This window comes from Myxocyprinus asiaticus, chromosome 50 (assembly GCF_019703515.2).
Source record: "Myxocyprinus asiaticus isolate MX2 ecotype Aquarium Trade chromosome 50, UBuf_Myxa_2, whole genome shotgun sequence".
Taxonomy (NCBI): Eukaryota; Metazoa; Chordata; class Actinopteri; order Cypriniformes; family Catostomidae; genus Myxocyprinus; species Myxocyprinus asiaticus.
The window spans coordinates 19837612-19858634 of record NC_059393.1 but is presented as its reverse complement, the minus strand read 5'-3'; the positions used below and the strand labels follow the sequence as shown (position 1 = coordinate 19858634).

The 21023-nt window shown below is 38.6% G+C and overlaps 1 protein-coding gene across 1 annotated transcript in view; it reads right to left on the bottom strand.

The window, feature by feature from the left end:
* Positions 1–21023, bottom strand: part of LOC127438764 (aryl hydrocarbon receptor-like) — a 91322-nt gene that overhangs the window by 63039 nt on the left and 7260 nt on the right. Inside the window, exon 2 of the mRNA XM_051694601.1 lies at positions 15777–15964. Within this exon, the coding sequence (XP_051550561.1) occupies positions 15777–15964 (188 nt within the window). The remainder of the gene's footprint in view (positions 1–15776; positions 15965–21023) is intronic.

Here is a 21023-nt window from a genome sequence, read left to right as displayed (position 1 = left end):
GAAATGAAAAAGCAGTCATTGGTTCCTTTTCCAATATGGTCAGCACTGCCGCCCCCAGGCTATCACCGCACAATGTTAAAAGCCCACAAAAGCCAAAAGATTCACAGCATGAACATTTTGATGTTCAGAAATGAACTTTGAAGTCTGGAGATGATTACCTGATGGTTGAGCACAAATTTACTATGGTTTCACTATGGAAACACTAACTGTAAATCCTGTATGTTCCACAGCAACACTAATTGTAGTGTGGTTTATTTAATGAAAAAGCAGATTTGTACTTATTAACCTATTAGAAGAGCAAAGGGATCTCTTACACTAAAGTACTGCGGCACTAGCATCATACAAAGAGGGTATCAGATGGCAATAACATAGTACACTGATATACCAGGTACTGAATTACCATTTCCTTTGTACTATGGTATTTACATGGTACTATTTTGGAACTTATTTTGTATAGCAGTGTTTCTTCAACTTCGGTCACTTTTAGAATGGTGTATTTCTAGAAAGTAAAGTCTCGTTAAACATTTCTCTACTAACTTTTACTGAAAGGCATGAAAATTCCCACCACGGTGCCATTTCCAGCACATCTCACATACTGTATTGTGTTTCAAAGAATTCTGTAGTGGAAATGATAGTGATGGAAATTACATTTCTAACGTTTTTGAAATAAAATGGTCACCTCCTTTGTCTTGCTACGGCTAATTTGATAACTAGCAGTTTAAGTATCCTAAATACACACAATACTTTCACACCTTTTGCATAATTTGACAAAATAGCAGCTTGATTGGAAATGACGCCCAATAAAATTACACTGCTCAAGTGATAGTTACCTAGATTTTTCTTTGTTTTCTTCAAACATCACATGTCTCATATTTCACTCTCAAAGCTTAACTTTTTCTGTGTTAAAATACTTTGTCCTATTCCAGCTTAATATACAGAGACAACTGTAAGTTAGACATTCATAGGTAAAGCACTGTGTTTCTGTGGCGCTTTTAAAATCGCTCTGTATATTTTGAGCAACCCGCTTAGACCCGCCCCAACAACGTTACTCAACCAATGGCATGAGTTGGGGATGGGACTATCTCTTTGTTTGACCAACGGCACACGTGAAAGCTGTTTTGAAGACAACGTTTATTTATGCAATTCCGTTTGGTGGCACAGAAATTACTTTCTTCAGCTTTAAGCATGCTCTTCACTGGCACTTTTGTAGACTCTGTAAACAAGAGGACTAGCTTTTGAGATATGTCTGCATAAAACTGTGGCAAATTTGTTTGGTGTGGTGGAAATGACGCCACAGCCTTGATAGCACACATACATCACCCAGACGTCTGTTTGATGTGTGTGTTTACATCTGGAAGATGTATTTTTATGTTGTTTGCTCATCTGCAGTACATCTATATGACGTTTCCTCTCGGATGTCAATAAGACATTCATCTGATGTCTTTGAGATATTTACGATTCAGAACGTATGTAAATCTGATCTTTTTAAGATGTTTAGCAGATGTTAATTAGAATGCGATGCTTTCCAGGTGAAACGATCTAAAACAGACATCTTGGAGATGTACGTGTTCTATCTGGGAACGGTGGGACAGTTGTAATGTTTGAAAAGAAACGATAATAAACATTTACACACAATGAATACTGAAATGGTTTAAGTTTATTTCACACTTTAATTCGATTTTTACATCTTTAAAACTTTGATCAACTGTATTTTTATAATGGATTTTCATACATGCAAGTCTGGGTCTGGGACAAGGCTAAAACAGTCAAATCTAAAAAAATAATGTATACTGTAAGGCATTTGAAAAGTACCAAAAATAAATGATAAAGACATGGTTAAAAAGTTTCCAGTTCAGTTTTAACAAGACCCTTAGGAATACATGATAATAAATAAATAAATATGTTTCTATTGTAATGAGGTGCTATCCATAGTTTTACATGTGGTTAAGATTATCTAACTACAAATGCCACAGTTACCCTAAGGCTACTGTGTAAGGAATAGGGTAAATTGTCACAAAGCTAAAGGTTAATAAAATGTATTAATAAAAACTACCATCCTTCAATACTATTTTGTATCTGTAGCAATTCACTTATGAAAAATGACTGATAGCATGAAGATGACCACTTCCCCCATCATTGGCTCAGCTCTACTGGATCAAACCCAAATCTGCTGTGTGGCGGCGTGTTTTAGTAGCTGCAAGCTAGCCTAACACTTAGCCGCTAACATCTGGTGACAGATCTGCGCTGACTCTCTTGCCCAGTGATACACAGGTGACTCTCATGCACACTACGAATACAGCAGACCGTTTGGTGTCAAGCACAACATACCACACATGTGAAATTTTTGACTGTGTCTGCATGTTACTGTCTGTTTGAAAAGAGCTACAACCTGGAATTACGAGATTACTCATACGGCTAGCACATGAATCACTTCTCGAAGATGTCACGAAAGATTTGTTTTTCATTCACACCCTCCCACTTTGTTTTCTCTCACTCATCGTGACACACATATGAGGTGCCAGGTGAATGGCATAAGCTTTCTATTTATTTTCAAACCACCAAGGCTTTGTGGCATTAGCTTAATCTCGAGGCTTCTCGCGAAAGAGACAACAAATTTATCCTGGCTCTTTATCATTCTTGGGCCTGTCTCCACTTGAGTAGCAGAGTTTTGTGTTTTGACTGTGAGTATCTTAAAAGCTCCGTCTTTGGTTGCAGATAGGCTTGCTTGTTGATGCTATGTCCACCTCAAGTGTGGGGCGACAACGTGGAAGTTTTTTTTCTTGTTGCGAGTTTGCCCCTTTAGATTAGCACTGCAGCTTCGAAGTTTCTCTTTTTCTAGTGGGTGTAAAAAAAAACAGCATGTTTTAACCACGTGTGGTTGTGACTTGCTTGTGGGAGTTTTGCCTTACACCAGGGTTCCCCAATTAGTTTTCACCAAGGGCCATATTCTGTCAACAATACAAAGCCAAGGGCCAATTATGAACAATTATGAACATTTTGTTTGTATACAGAAAAACAAAACTACACAACTTTGCCTGTTGAAAGAAAATGACAATAATAAAGACTGAATGGAATAATGAAAAACAAAAAACTTTAATGAACAATCTGGATCTCCATGTTCTCCATGGAACCGTTCCTGCTCCTCTCCAAATGGGACCTACTCCCTGCACTTTCCCTAATTCTAAATTCAGTTATTAGACCTGTTAGCATTAATATTGTTACTGTTCTTCCTTTGATTAATGGGGGTCAAACTGTTCCTTTATTAATTGACATATACTCCCCATTCAATGAGAGAAGTGACAGCGATGGGCTGAAGCAACCTCTGATGTTGGGACTTTACTCTGCTGTAGCAATCCTGAGACACTGATCAAAATGTGCACTATCCTGGTTCTTGATGATATTCATTGTAGAAAACGATGACTCACAGATGTAGGTGCAGCTGGCACCCCCGAAAATTATATAATTGAACCGTTTGTACTGCAAATACCTGGTCTGTTTTTGAAAGGCTGCTTATGGTGTTTTGTCTTAATATACATTATTTAATGTATATCATATTCTCCTGGCATTATAAATAGCAGAGAGGTTCGGCAATTCGTTTGCACTAAGTTCGTAGTAAAAATATCCCATAAAAAGAAACTTTACATGCAATATTTTACTGTACACAAACGAACTTCAGAACCACACTGCTATTTTTATTGCGAGGAAAATATAACAAAGTATTGCAATAATTTCAAAAAAGACTGTGAGCCAGTGACTTCTTATTTTTAATATTAGTTCTATGCATCGTATTCTGTACTGTACTATACATGTTATTTTTTTTTATTTTTTTGGATTTTTCCCCTTTTTCTCCCAAATTTGGAATGCCCAATTCCCAATGCGCTCTAAGTCCCCGTAGTTGCATAGTGATTCGCCTCAGTCTGGGTGGCAGAGGACGAATCCCAGTTGCCTCCGCGTCTGAGACCGTCAACCCGCGCATCTTATCACGTGGCTTGTTGAGCACGTTGCCACTGAGACATAGCGCGTGTGGATGCTTCATGCCATCCACCGCGGCAACCACGCTCAACTCACCACACGCCCCACCGTGAACGAATCACATTATAGCGACCACGAGGAGGTTACCCCATGTGACTCTACCCTCCCTAGCAACCGGGCCAATTTGGTTGCTTAGGAGACCTGGCTGGAGTTACACAGCACACCCTGGGATTCGAACTAGCGAACTCCAGGGGTGGTAGCCAGCGAATTTTACCACTGAACTACCCAGGCCCCCCACATGTTATTCTAAATGTGCACTGTTGTGCAAGTGTATTTGTATCACAGAACCTTGTGTTATATTATCCAAGCATTAATCCAGACATTATAAAAAGAGTAGTTGGGTTCAGGAGTCCGTTTACTCATAGCAAAATACATGTTCAAATATTAACAGGATGATATTTATGCAACATGCGTCAACACCATGGAAAGAACATAAAATAGGTAAATAAATGCCTTAACAGCGTTCATCTAGCATTCACAGCTGGGCAGGGCAGGAGACTGGGAAAATGTTTGTAGAACAGCAACAACGCCGCCTACTGTACGAGGGTGAAATTGTGTTTGGTTTTTATTTTTCACGGACTCTGTGTGTGTTTCATCGGAGGTTCGTCTCGCAAAATCGTCACAGATTTGATCAGGTCTTTGGCGCGGGCCAAACAGTTGTCTCTCGCGGGCCGGATCTGGCCCGTGGGCCGCCTATTGAGGAACCCTGCTTTACACAGATGTGTATCTAAACGATGGGTCATGAAAGTGATACACTGTGGATTTGAATGAAAAAAAAAAAGTACGTTTAGTATTAGTGGGCGACCTGGTTTGCATAAAATGCTACTGGGTAAAAGAGGTTACGTGTGCCAGGATAGAAATAGAGGCAGCATCACCTGAATGAGAAATTACCTCAGGCAACACATCTACAAAGAGCCTTATTATGATGGTATTTCAGAGTGTCTCAGGAAACATGTTGATGAGGAGAAGATGTGTGTATGTGTATCTGTGAGCATAAAAAATGTAAACAGGTAATCCGTTTCCATTTGAAAACGCCATTTTCAGTTTTCTAATGACATCGTTTTCCAAAGTATGCAGTAATAAGGACTGTTTATGGAGGAAAACGGAGTTCAGGTGCGAACCAGAGGCATAAATGTAGCAAAATTAATGCATTTAGCTGCACTGAGCTGGGCCTACTAGGTAACTTAACAATATTGCACAAGAAAACAGAACTGTCGGAAACTCGCTGGGCTTCATTCAGAATACAAGAGTAGAACAAATTTCAGTGTAAATTGTAAGACCACAGTTACAACAATTGTTGCAACATTACACAATAATAATTGTATGCATGTTCTACACAATCGAGTCAGGATGAATTCTGCTTTTGCAACTTTTTTAAATTAGTGGTCTATCTAGACATACTGCAAATCAAACTGTCGTCTTGGGCCACTGCATCACGTCTCACTGTTTCGTCAGCATCTCACAGCATGAGTGTTGCACTTTTAAGACAGTGTGTCAAGTGAAAAACAGTTTGCCTTGTGTCTCAAGACCCATGTGTTCAGCTTCAGAATATAATTGTGCTTGGTCTACCTGATTTTGACGTAATAAGGGCATAGAGTGCACAGGTCCCCAAATCCTATTAAAACGGTATTGAGCGCTGTTGCTGCCCCGAACTGAAAGTCACTTTTTACATTGCTGATGAATATTTTGCACCATCCAACCATTTGGATTGCAAGATACCACCCGAATTGGCACTGGAACAACTTACAAAATGTAAAAAATTAAGCTCGATTTTATTGCATCCTGTCAACCTACTTCCACACTCTGCGTAGCCTAGCCTTTGTGTTGTATTGTCAGCAGGTCACAATAAAACTGCAAAACTGTTATGTACAGTAAAATATTAACAGATTCACAACCTTGAGTTAAATGCGATTTCATCTAGTTAATGTGAAATAATGCACCACTAACTCATTTCTTGCGGTTCCCCAGTGTGGTTTGTAGAATTACCTTAAGAAAAATGTAATGCTTTGAGTTAAATGAGGCCTACAGCCCTGCAAAAACAAGATAAATGCGTTTGTCTCTTGAATTAGTACATCAAAGTAACAGGGCATAATGTAAACCCATGCACGAACAAGATCAGATTGAGACCCCTTGCTGTGCTCGTTGCTTTGTGGCAAGACTGATGACTAAATAAGCACATCAAAGAGGCAAAAAAATAGCACGCTCTCGTATTCAGAAATGCGGCAGGTCGCGTCATCTGGTAAGATGGGCTGAATATCACACTGTTAAAGTGAGGCTCATCTTTGCTCTCTCTGTTCTTACTTTCCAAAGCCACTGGTGTTGGTCTCCATTGACTCACGCCAACACAAATATTGATGTTTCGAGTCCATCTGTCTTGTCTCCAATCAACAAAAGAAAGGGCAGGCAAACTCCTCTGACCGAGGACAATAGCAGACCGAAAACACCCCCAAAACAAAACAAAAAATCAAATAAGTACTGGGAAAACGAAACCTCAAGCAGAATAATAGTGTATGTTGCTTTCATGACTTAAAAAAATAAATAAAAGTGAAATCTGGTGTTTAGCACCGAAGGTCTAACTGGAGTCGATAGGCCTCTGAAAAACACTGAGGTTTAAATAAGATGTAGAAGTGTCTTTTGAGAAGCTGCTCCATCATAAATGGAGATAGAAGGAAAACAGAAACCAAAACCTTTGTGGCCTTGCAGAGGTCTGGTTTGTTTGTACGGCTATGTTGCTTTAGGGAAGACATGTTTCTGACCTGGCCTGCTCTCCAACTGTACACTCCCACAGATCACAAACACTATAAACATCTGGAGAAGACATGTAGCTAAATGCACAAATGGAAGGGAAGAGCGAATTGGTAAACGACAACAGGCTGGATAAAGACCCAGCAACAAGTAGGAATGGGGTCAATTTCATGTTTGGAATGGAATACTAGCTTCAACTAATACTGCAAACTACTTTTTAAAAATAGTAAGACTGGGCATTATTCTGAGGTTGTTAAATCAATGGTATATATGCTTCTTCTGAAGCCTTCAGTCCACGTTTTTTTTTTTCAACATATATATTTTTTTAAAACCACATTTAATAGCAGAATTGTGCTGAATATCTACACTGCCCCTTATCTTGCATGGAGTAAGATCCACCAATCAGAGAATTATGGTCAACAAAGCGCACCAAAAGAGCTCTTCAGTTACCTTCCATTTCCATGACACACTGCGAATCACAATCAAGTCGGTCTCCCTACACTCCCAAAGTACTTATATAGTATTTGTATATATCTGAATAGTTTGCAAAACTTAACAAATATTGTTTATATAAATCTGATCAACAACTTTAAATCAATAGTTTTGTATTTTTCCATTGTTGTAATTCAATTACGTTATTCACAATGCTTCATGGGATTGTAGTTCATTCCCTCATTAAAGATGTTACGTACACAGTCTTGTACCTTTGTCTTTTTGTCAGATTTTTCAAATACAATTTTGCTTCAAATCAAAGTTTGTAATGTTGGAGCTGGTTGGTTTGGTTAATGGATTAGAACTCTTTTATGGAGGAATTTTTGGAATCCCTACGGAAAAAATTAATGGGGAAAAAGTGGGCGGGCACTGTTGCACATTATTACTTCTGGTTCATTCATCACACTTCACATTTTGGGGAATGTAGTAGGTCATCCGGGTATTCTATGCATAATGAAAATTTGCATACTATCCACATTACACATACTAGCCTTTTACTCCAGCAAAGGTAAGAACACTAAAGTAGACAGCTTTTTAAAAAGAAATTTGTACGTTCCTGTATAGTCTTGTAAAGACAGATTTTATGTGAGAGTCCCCAACTGGCCAGGAGTGCTCCACCACCTGCAGAGCCCCCATAGCGTGCCGGAATGTCTCAGGGCTCCGAGCGCAAACTCCTCCCTCCCTCAGCCCTGCCATCTATTTACTGTCAGAAACATGGCGATCTCTACATAGATAAGCATTGATGAAACTACAGCTCAGAAACAGAGACAGCGAGCCAGAGTGTGAGGCTACAAGCTTTGAATAGGGTAGAGGCAAAGGAACATGTATTTGGAACTTGAAAGGGCAAAACGCCTGGCGGTTCTTTCACAATGAGGCACAAAATCGCTTTCCAGATCATTCATGTTCTCTTGAGCTTCCAACTTCTACTTGAAGAAACAGCTGTAGACAACCGTATGACTTTCCTTCGATTTGAAATCAACTGTGAAATACATAATGAAATATATTTGAATCTAAATAATTAAATCCTTCCATTTGATTTGGGTCGATTTTCAACATGAGCTTCACGTCTTTTCATGTTCAGGGTTACGGATATCGACGCGTCACACAGTGGGTGTCACCTTTCAAAATCGATTTCTAGGGGCCGTTCACATACAACCATTTTCACATTTGTCTACACTGTTTTTCGATGTCAACGGGCGCTAGACAATTTGCTGATTTTTCAGTGTCTCCTGCCATGAGTTCAGCATTTTTTTTGACATTTAGTAATGTCTCGAGTCACCTGCATGCTATTCGTTGTGCTGCATCTACCATTTTAAACAAAAGAATGTGTTCTGTGTGAACGAACCATTAGTGAGCCAAAATTAGAAAATAACAAGAACAAAGCTCGTGCATAAATGAAAATAAACCCAAATGTAATGGGAAGTTAAAAATGTATCCAAACCTGCTAAACTGAAATATTTAGGGTACATTTATTGATTTAGTGATTTAAATGTTTCAATTAATTATTTAATAGTTAAAAAAAAAACTTTAATATGATTTATTCAAATATTTAACAATTTTGAGATATTTGGCACTCCAGAATTTTTGCGAAACCTTTCTGTAACTATCCAACAACCATTAAAAAGGCACTTTTCTGCATTTCATCTGCTCTAGTTTCTATACAATTTGAGATCACTCTTGAAATTTTGCAGCGTGATACTGCAGATATTGTATGAATAGCTTGTGTTGTTCCACATTTGCAAGTCACTTTGTATAAAAGTGTCTGCTCAGTGATTACATGTAAATGTAAGACGAACAAGAAACAAATGTAAAACTCTCTTAACAGGGATCTTTTGGTCTGTCTCTCTCCGTCTTTCCACCATACTCCAGGCGCCACAATAGTGGTCTGGATTCATCCCTAAGGTCAGATCTGAGCCAGACCAATACCACATCACATTGCACTTCAGACAAGGAACGATCTATGCAGTGACTCCTCCAGACCTGACCCTCATCAATACAGTGCAGCTCACACAATGCGCCGTTTGTGCGTCTCGCCGTGGGAATGAATCTCGCAGCTCTTCTCAGATTCTTTAAGGTTATTCTCTTCTCCCTCTGTCTCTACAACCTCGGATGGTCAGAGGACACCAACAGAAGACCCATTCTCTACAAAGGCACTGTCGGACCTGCTAGAAGCCAGATGGAGAGGAACCCGTAGCCCTGGGCACGCCTCTCGCCCCGCTTCACAACCAGTGATGAAAATAGCCATTCTGATAAAAGATTTACTGAACTCGCTGCCTTGATCCAGTTAATACTCTTTGAGAGGGACTGAAAATAGCTCAGCCTGGGCCAATTCAAGCTCACCGTACCGCATCAAAACGCTCCTGAGATGTTATTTCCTGATTTTGCAGTAATTATTTACAGAAAGTGAAGGAGTGCCCAGTCCAGTGCCTGGCAATATATATATATATATATATATATATATATATATATATATATACAGTTGAAGTCAGAAGTTTACATACACTTAGGCTGGAGAAATTAAAACTCACTTTTTAACTACTCCACATATTTAATATTAGCAAACTATAGTTTTGGCAAGTCGTTTAGGACATCTACTTTGTGCATGACACAAGTAATTTTTCCAACAATTGTTAACAGACAAATGTCTTCACTTTTAATTGACTATATCACAATTCCAGTAGGTCAGAAGTTTACATACACTAAGTTACCTGTGCCTTTAAGCGGCTTGGAAAATTCCAGGAAATGATGTCAAGCCTTTAGACAATTAGCCAATTAGCTTCTGATAGGAGGTGTACTGAATTGGAGGTGTACCTGTGGATGTATTTTAAGGCCTACCTTCAAACTCAGTGCCTCTTTGCTTGACACCATGGGAAAATCTAAAGAAATCAGCCAAGACCTCAGAAAAAAAATTGTGGACCTCCATAAGTCTGGTTCATACTTGGGAGCAATTTCCAAATGCCTTTAGGTACCACGTTCATCTGTACAAACAATAGTACACAAGTATAAACACCATGGGACCACGCAGCCATCATACCGCTCAGGAAGGAGATGCATTCTGTCTCCTAGAGCTGAACGTAGTTTGGTGTGAAAAGTGCAAATCAATCCCAGAACAACAGCAAAGGACCTTGTGGAGATGCTGGAGGAAACAGGTAGACAAGTATCTATATCCACAGTAAAACGAGTCCTATATCAACATAACCTGAAACGCTGCTCAGCAAGGAAGAAGCCACGCATCATGTTGTGGGGATGCTTTGCTGCAGGAGGGACTGGTGCACTTCAAAAAATGGATGGCATCATGAGGAAGGAAAATCATGTGGATATATCAAAGCAACATCTCAAGACATCAGCCAGGAAGTTAAAGCTAATACTAACTAAGTGTATGTAAACTTCTGACCCACTGGGAATGTAATGAAATAAATAAATGCTGAAATAAATCTCTCTATTATTATTCTGACATTTCACATTCTTAAAATAAAGTAGTGATCCTAACTGACCTAAGACAGGGAATGTTTTCTATGATTAAATGTCAGGAATTGAAAAACTGAGTTTAAATGTATTTGGCTAAGGTGTATGTAAACTTCAGACTTCAACTGTATATACTGTATATATAGGCCTTCACATGTACATACATACACACAAACATATATAACCAGATACTATTTGTTTATAAGGGTATCATGTTTTGCATCTCGCAGCTTCACACTTCAGGGTACTATGGAAGTTCCACAAAAACAATTGCACATTGACACATTCGGTTCAGTTTTTTTCAGCCTCTTAAGAGTGAGAAGTGCTTGATGCAGCTGCGAATTTTGAGGGCAGGTCAAAAATAGCCACCAAAAAAAATAAATTCTGTCATTATTTACTCACCCTCCTGGCATCCCAGATGTGTATGACTTTCTTTCTTCTGCAGAACACAAATGAAGATTTTTAGAAGAATATTTCAGCTCTGTAGGTCCAATTTTGGAGCTCCAAAATCCACAAAAAAGGAGCATAAAAGTAATCTATATGACTCCAGTGGTTAAATCCATTTGTTCAGACACAATATGATAGATGTTGGTGAGAAACAGATCAATATTTAAGTAATTTTTTGTCATAAATTCTCCTCTCTGCCCAGTAGGGGGGCGATATGCACGAAGAATGTGAATCATCAAAAATAGAAGGAGAAAGTGAAAGTAAAGGACAAATGACTTAAATATTGATTTGTTTCTCACCCACACCTATCAGATTGCTTCAGAAGATATGGATTTAACCACCAGAGTTGCCTGGAGTACTTTTATGCTGCCTTTCTGGATTTTGGCACCCATTCACTTGCATTGTATGGACCTACAGAGCTGAGATATTTTTCTAAAAATCTTTGTGTGCTCTGCAGAAGCAAGAAAGTCATACACATCTGGGATGGCATGAGGGTAAATTATGAGAGAATTTTTATTTTGGGTGAACTAACCCTTGGACTGTCTTTCTTTGTCGTTCTCTCTCTTTCTTTTGCTCTGCCCCAAATGCCTGTTTCTAATTGTTGCTGTTTTAGAAGAACAATCAAAAGAAACTTAGCTGGGGGTGGGCTGGCACATTTGAGCCTCTGCCAAGCTTTTGATGGTCTGTTTGTTTGGAGGACCAATTTCAGATGAATAATAAAGGGTGGAGGAGAAAAAAAGGAAAATATATGATGAATTTCCACACAATACACAGCCAGTTCATCAAAGGAAAGGGAAGTTCTAGTCTGGCAGTGGAATGATGATAGGTCGGCAAACTTTTGATATGACACTGGATAAGACCTTCTGTCCTACAAACACACCAGCATTCTGGCCAGGGTTGGGAAACAGAAGAGACCTGGCTGTACAATATTATAAGTAAAATTGACATCTGGGTCGCAATGCAATGATATTGCGATTATGTTTATTGTATTGCAATTCGAATCTGTGAAGTGTTGCAACCTTTTAGTAATTTCTCATTAATTTTCATTGGACTTCATTCTTTGAGCAAAAAATTTTTACACTTGCGTGACTTCATAGCAGTCACAGAAGTAGCACATAGTAATACAAAAAAAACAAAACAATGTGAGGGAACCCCGTTGACAGCAATATCTATTATGTAACTAAAAATTCTTGCCGTTAGAATATCGATGAGGTATTGTGAGAGAAAATATTGCAATACTTTGAAATAGTATTTAAAAATCCCCCTTGACTGCAATGACTATTACAAAACTAAAATAATTATGGCTGTTAGAATATCGATAATGTATTGTGAGACAAAATATCTCAATACTTTGAAATAGTATTAAAAAAAATGTTGACTGCAATGACTAATGCAATTTTAAATATTAATTCTTGCCATTAGAACATCGATGAAGTATTGGGAGATAAAATATCGCAATACTTTGAAATATAACTTTTCTAAACTCCCCCTGACCACTATGACTTCAATGTTACTAAATATAACTAAAAGTTATCATTCTTGACATTAGAATGTCGCTAAAGTATTGTGCAATAAAATAGTGCAATACTTTGAAGTAGTACAAAAAAATCCACCACTTCGAATTCTTACCCTTTTTATACTGTTACCAGCTCATCTATTAAATCCCCATTCAGAGTGGGCAAGTTCCCAGCAAATGCAGTGTTTGCATGTTCGTTCGGATGGACTCAGCGTGACAGAACAAGGTGGGGAGTCCGTGATGGTGCCAGGAACTTCATATTGTCTGATTCAGCAATAACCACACCAAGCTTGCCTGTTTGTCTTCCAACTTGCCCTCTGATGGTGCCAAGATTACTCCAAACAAATTTTTAAACAAGGCCCTGTTTCTTTTCACAATGGAATTCTCTGCATAGACTTCATAGCTGCCATGCTTACTCAGCTAAACAGTTGAAGACACATGTTTTCTGCCACTTTCATGTTCAAAAGACAAGATAATGGAGCCAGAGATAAAGAATTCTGACTTGACTATTGGTACAAATAGAAAGGTCAATGCAGACAAGTGTTATTTCAATGGACATCTTGGTGTTGGAGATGAAAAGCAGAGCCACCTTCAGTGGTTACCTACACTCTTTCTTTTTTATGGTGGCTAAATCAATCCTATATCCAAATATTGTCTGATAAAAACTTAAGCATGATCAAGGAAAGACAGGTGAGTGAAGTGCACATTGGTAAACCCTGAAAAGCAACACATCCATTACCCTTGCATGATCATCTAGAAGTGATATCTTCTTAAAGGAATGAAGTTATAACTTCTTAAAGGGATGAAGTGATACTTTCTTAAAGGGAAAGTTCACCCAAAACTGAAAATGTCATCTATTGGTTAGAAACATAATGGTTTGTGGGTATAAAATATTTTATTTCTCTGGAAAACAATTTCATATATCTTTCAGACTAACAATACAAATCGTTTTATTATGGGAATTACTGATTTGAACTTCCGTTGAGAAGTTTGCCTCAGTTTTATTCTTAGAAACCCTCTGGATTACTTCCATGAGAAGATCCTACGCAACTCCTTGCAAGGTCATGTCGAGATATTTCTGTGACACTTTTTTCCAAAGATACACAAACAAATAAACCTTTATTGGCTGAAGATCTGAAGTAAAAATGTATAATTTGGAGAAAAAAAATGTATCAAAAAGATTATGGATATTCTAGCTGAGAACCAATTTACAAAAACTTTTAGATAGAAAAAAGTTAAATGAAAGCAAAGCATGTCTTTTAGTGAGTTAAGGACCCAAACCCAGAGTACAATTTGTCATGTGATCCATCAGCTCCCTTGTTAATTTCCCCAGAAATAACAAACATGACTGCTAAGGTCACAAGTTTCATGTCAGTCTTCCATGTGACATGGATCGTTTGGTAAATTGTGGATGTAAACAATTCAGTAGCACTATTCAAAAGGCTCCAGAATCTAATAAGGGAAAATACCATTAAACTGAGACTGAATCATAGTTCTGAGAAGTATATTCACAGATATGCCATCTCGAAAACCATCAAGCGGTCGTGATCGAGGGTGATATGTGGAAGTGCTAAGAAGGAAGCCACATCATGTCTCCTTTTTCCTCTCATGTGGTAGAGAGGGCATCAACTTTTAGTTGCGTCATTGAACTTAAGAAATTAAGTTAAATGGGGCCTGGGTAGCTCAGTGGTAAAAGACGCTGCTACCACCCCTGGAGTTCGCTAGCTCGAATCCCAGGGCGTGCTGTGTGACTCCATCCAGGTCTCCTATGCAACCAAATTGGCCCGGTTGCTAAGGAGGGTAGAGTCACATGGGGTAAACTCCTCGTGGTCGCTATAATGTGGTTCGTTCTCGGTGGGGCGCGTGGTGAGTTGAGCGTGGTTGCCGCGGTTGATGGCGTGAAGCCTCCACATGCACTATGTCTCTGTGGCAACACGCTCAACAAGCCACGTGATAAGATGCGTGGGTTGACGGTCTCAGACGTGGAGACAACTGGGATTCGTCCCCCGCCACCTGGACTGAGGCGAATCACTACGTGACCACGAGGACTTAAAAGCACATTGGGAATTGGGCATTCCAAATTGGGAGAAAAAGGGAAAAAAGAAATAAATAAAAAAAGGAAATTAAGTTAAATGTTCAATGAGAGTTTCAATGCGACACTGAACTTAAGAAATTAAGTTCAATGTCAATTTAACTCAAATTGACAGGGGATGCAACTATTATTCACTGACCGTAACATCTATTTTTCTATCATCTATAGAATTTTGGCTTAGTGGTTAGCACACATGTTCTGATGAGGAATGAACGATACAAAATTTGTGGATACCGAGAGTTTGGTGGTTCTGCTTGTTTTATGCTACCTTGTTTCAAATCACTATAAATTAGTTAGACAACTTCGAAAGAAATTTAAACAAAGGCTGTTTTTAAACTATCGGCCGATGGCAGTAGTGCAGATAATTGCTTTTATCGGTATTGGCCGATACTGATGATTGGCTGATATATCGATGCATTGCTAGTTTTGACATTTTGAGCCATGGCGCTCACATGCAGGTAACATGAGTTTGAGTTTTAATCTGGCTCATAACCTTTCCCGATTCTGTTGCCCCCTCATCTCCCAATCATTACCTGTCTTTTTTACCCTCATAAAAGTAGTAAAAAGGCAATCTTCATAGATATTAAAAACAAAACAAATGTGTTTAAATTTAAAGTCAACATTAAAACAGCACATGCAGCCCTTTTTACTTCAATAATGTGGCTTATTGGAGTAAAATAGGATGTTTAAACTAAGTAACAAAAATGTAGATTTTTCACATTTCACCAATCGACAATCAACTGGAGAGTAAAAAGATTTTTTCGGCATTGATAATGTCATCCAAAAACAAAATTCATTTCAGAGGCTGAGAAAGTTGTTAGACTTTGATGAAAGAATATTAAAACAAACATTTGTTGTCTTTGGAATAACATGCACTGATGAATCGTGCTCAATAAGACCAAGTACGAGTATTAGATAAATGAGGTAAATTTTGATGTTATGTTGATTTTAAGAAAGCTAAAACATGGCAAAAGCTTCTGAGCTCACCATTGAAGAAGCTCTTGACCTTCAGGTATCCAACACTGAGTCGAAGGACCGACAGTTTGTCCAGCCGTGCACGGATGTCCTCTGAGAAGGGCAAGAGTTTAGTCAGCTTGTCCAATTCGCTGTTCAGCCGATCCCTGTGTCGTTTGGAGGGGTTGGATTTAATGCCATCGGGTGGTGGTGGTTTGGGGCTGAAAAGAGAACATTGAAGAAACATGTGGGTTAGACTGCTGGTTAAGGACTGTGATGTGCCTTATATCCTCTGATAGAAGTAAATGTGATTATATATTTATTTTTTATATTTTTGGGGGGATTTTCTCCCCTTTTTCTCCCAATTTGGAATGCCCAATTCCCAGTGTGCTTTTAAGTCCTCGTGGTCGCGTAGTGATTCACCTCAGTCCAGGTGGTGGACGAATCCCAGTTGTCTCTGCGTCTGAGACCATCAACCCACGCATCTTATCACGTGGCTTGTTAAGCGCATTGCCACGGAGACACGGTGCGTGTGGAGGCTTCATGCCATCCACTGTGGCAACCACGCTCAACTCACCACACACCCCACCGAGAACGAACCACATTATAGTGATCACAAGGAGGTTACCCCATGTGACTCTACCCTCCCTAGCAACCAGGCCAATTTGGTTGCTTAGGAGACCTGGATGGAGTCACTCAGCATGCCCTGGGATTTGAACTAGCGAACTCCAGAGGTGGTCGCCAGCATCTTTACCACTGAGCTACCCAGGCCCCAAGTAAATGTGATTATTAATAATCCAAGATAAGATACATTTGTGAAACCGTGGAAAGTGCAAAATTAGTTACCTTAAAGATAAAAAAAAAAAAAAATAGCTTTACACCAAGTACTAATCAGGTGCAATGCAATAAAGCGATAAAAGCTATTTCTTCCATATTTTTTGTCCTAACTAGTATTTTGTTGATTGCTAGGTTTCTAGATCTGTCACATGCAGGGTAGCTCAGCCCACAGTGAAATCTCATTGGTCCAAAATACCATTATATTGAAGGTGAAGTGCAGTTGAAGTCAGAAGTTTACATACACCTTAGTTAAATACATTTAAACTCGGTTTTTCACAATTCCTGACATTTAATCATAGAAAACATTCCCTGTCTTAGGTCAGTTAGGATCACTACTTTATTTTAAGAATGTGAAATGTCAGAATAATAGTAGAGAGAATTATTTCTTTCAGCTTTTATTTCTTTCATCACATTCCCAGTGGGTCAGAAGTTTACATACACTTTGTTAGTATTTGGTAGCATTAAGTTGTTTAACTTGGGTCAACATTTTGGGTAGCCTTCCACAAGATTCTCACAATAAATTGCTGGAATTTTGGCCCATTCCTCCAGACAGAACTGGTGTAACTGAGTCAGGTTTGTAGGCCTCCTTGCTCGCACAAACATTTTCAGTTCTGCCCACAAATTTTCTATTGGATTGAGGTCAGGGCTTTGTGATGGCCACTCCAATACATTGACTTTGTTTTCCTTAAGCCATTTTACCACAATTTTGGAGGTATGCTTGGGGTCATTGTCCATTTAGAGGACCTATTTGTGACCGAGTTTTAACTTCTTGGCTGTTTTAAGATGTTGCTTCAATATATCCACATAATTTTCCTTCCTCATGATGCCATCTATTTTGTGAAGTGCACCAGTCCCTCCTGCAGCAAAGCACCCCCAAAACATGATGTTGCCACCCCCATGCTTCATGGTTGGGATGGTGTTCTTCGGCTTGCAAGCCTCACCCTTTTTCCTCCAAACATAACTATGGTCATTATGGCCAAACAGTTCAATATTTTTTTTCATCAGACCAGAGGACATTTCTCCAAAAAGTAAGAACTTTGTCCCCATGTGGCTTTTTTGTGGCTGTTTTGGAACAGTGGTCTCTTCCTTGCTGAGCAGCCTTTCAGGTTATGTTGATATAGGACTCGTTTTACTGTGGATATAGATACTTGTCTACCTGTTTCTCCCAGCATCTTCACAAGATCCTTTGCTGTTGTTCTAGGATGGATTTGCACTTTTCACACCAAACTACATTCATCCCTAGGAGACAGAATGCGTCTCCTTCCTGAGTGGTATGATGGCTGCATGGTCCCATGGTGTTTATACTTGGGTACTATTGTTTGTACAGATGAGCGTGGTACCTTCAGGCATTTGGAAATTGCTCCCAAGGATGAACCTAACTTGTGGAGGTCCACAATTTTTTTTGTGAGGTCTTGGCTGATTTCTTTTGATTTTCCCATGATGTCAAGCAAAGAGGCACTTAATTTGAAGGTAGGCCTTAAAATACATCCACAGATACACCTCCAATTAGCCTATCAGATGCTAATTGGCTAATTGCCTAAAGGCTTGACATCATTTTCTGGAATTTTCCAAGCTGCTTAAAGGCACAGTTAACTTAGTGTATGTAAACTTCTGACCCACTGGTATTGTGATATTGTCAATTAAAAGTGAACAATGTAAACAACTTTTGGAAAAATTACTTGTGTCATGCACAAAGTAGGTGTCATTAACGACTAGCCAAAACTATAGTTTGCTAATATGAAATCTATGGAGTGGTTAAAAATGAGTTTTTCAACCTAAGTGTATGTAAACTTCTGATTTCAACTGTATGTAATTTCTGCACCACTGGCATCACCAAACAGAACTGCAAAAATAATGATTGTTTCCAGAAAGGTTCCCCAAACACTCCTCCATCTGCCATTGGTTGGGCAAACAGATAATCCTGCCCCAGTTAGACAGCACTGGTTGGGCAAATGTTCCTGTGTCAGGCTTATCGGAACAACGCCACAGTGTTACACTTTTCAGAGAAATCAATTTACAAGTAGGTTTCTAATAGTCGTCTCAGTATTTTAGGTTGGGATTGGAGAAAGTATTTTAAAATCACCTTTAAATATCACCTATATCCTTATTGATTCTGATTGTGCTGTGTCGCACTGCATATTTGTAGCTTTCAATGTCGACATACAAATTACTTGGAAACATTGGGTATTTTTCAAGAGCTTTCACATAGTGATGTGTCAACATTTCTTAGATGTTCGGCCTAATCACATGAAAACATCTTCAACACTATCGCATTTCCACTTATCCAACATTCTGATCACAAAGAGAGCATTATGGGAATGAGTAAAATATGAGATTAAAAAATGGCATACACATCCACACAATACAAAATGTAGGCAATAGAATGAAATAAATATCTATTAAAAGGCCAAATAATTCCCATAATCGTCAACTTAAATGGGAAACCGATAAAGAAAACACTGAAGACTTTTTTTTGTAACTGTCACCTTAGTCTTTGTTCATTACTTTCATTCTTTCTTATGGGTCACTATGGTTGACTCGTCACTGACTGGTCGATTTCAAATTGCCAATTGCTGTAAGACTTCTAGCTGGTGAAATAGCAGCCCATGCCAGGACCAAAGTAGCAGCCATCTCTCTGTTTTCTGATTAAATGTGACAGTTGTCCTCAGACAGGCCCTATTTTCTCCAAATAAGATTTTGAGGCTTTTTCTTTTGGAAAAACAAAAACTTACCAGATGCACCGCGGTATTTCCGGGATTTTGGACGTTTTACTTTTTTTCACTTATTGTGAATGCCGCAAACAAAAGACAGACTGAATATTGACTGGGTTTCAGGGTATGTAATGCTTGGAAACTGAGTTTCTAAGTCTTGATTTATAATCTCTGAATTACATTACTGAGTCCCTTGTCTTATAGAGGGCTTTTCTCCTGAATGCCTGTAGCATTACATACATGCCTGAAAGGTATTCGCTTATTATTGCTGCGGACAGGCAAGATTAGTCCCAAAACCAAAGGTACTGTTTTCATAACAAAAATTCAGTGCAGATTGATTATAATCTATCAATGTAAATAGTTTGGTGACCAGCCACAGCACTTAGAAAATACACTTTGCCTTTTTCTATTCACAAACTTTAACCTAAAATCAAAAAAAAAAAAAAAGAAGCCCATGGACATCATCTGCCTTTGTTTATCTTGTAACTACCGGCCTATGCAATTCACATTTTAAATAAGGAATGGAAAAGTAAGACAATTATTGTCTTCACCATTTGTGTACTAGAATAACTTTCCACGCTTCTGATATAAATCCCATTATCTGAGCTTGAGCCCCCTTACTGGAATCACGGCCATCAAAACTATGTAACTCAACCTCATGCAGACTTTTCATTGCTTGCCAGCCCAAAAGACTCGGAGCGGTAACTCTAGCTATCCAAGCTGGACCCTAATTATGTTTTCCCAGAAAGAAAGTAAAACTAACCTCAGAAAAAATGAAAAATAAAAGAGCCTGCAGGAACAAAAGAGTGTGTTCCACCCCTTTCTTCCCCTTCAGCCCTGAGCTCCATTTTTCTAGAATGACATGAAGGGGTTCATCATCGTTGACGCGCCATTGATTCGCCTATTTTTTAAGTTCTCAGGAGATTCCATTTATCTGATTGTAAAGCATGTGCTTTATTTCTTTGCACTTAATACAACAAACACCTAATTAACAATCAGGGTGAGCAAGGGATTTTTCTTTGCTGATGGCTAAACATCTATTTTTTCTTTTCTTTTTTGGTGATGGATGTCATTTTATAAATAGTAAACAACGTGGCTCTGTTGTGTTGTTTGTTTTAGCATCCTGACCAGTGCAACATAGCAACATTTGTTCAACAATGTCATGAGTTTGGAGTGGGAATATTGGTTTGTCCGATCAATGGATGATTATTTTTGGAACAAGTCTGCAAAAATTAAGTAAAGCAAATTTGTGCAGAAATAATAGCGTCTGACTCGTACATTTTGTGCAGTTTTAACTGCGATACAATTAAGTTTTTGTGATGCATAACAATTTATTGAATCATATGCATCACAACCTGTATCATATCCAGCCCTAGTCCAATATGAAAGCCAAATAATCTGTTCGTCCCAAACCTTAAAACAAAGCCTTTATCAGATAGCTAAATTAATAGAACTAATATTCAAACTTAACAAAACTTTCAATCAAAAACAATTGTTTTCAGCAGTACAATGTTTGCAATTACTAGCATGTTGGCTTTGATCTATTATAATCCATTATTATTTGTGAGGAAATTCTGATGCTGGAATACAATGCGGGAAATACAATCCAAGAGAAAAAACGTAAAACATTCTTTTCAACATTCTGGTTGAATTAAATCCATTTGGTAAAAGTGGGTAAAGATCCACTGTGATTTGAGTTTCAGCCATTGGTACTGATTGTGCAGACCTCCCA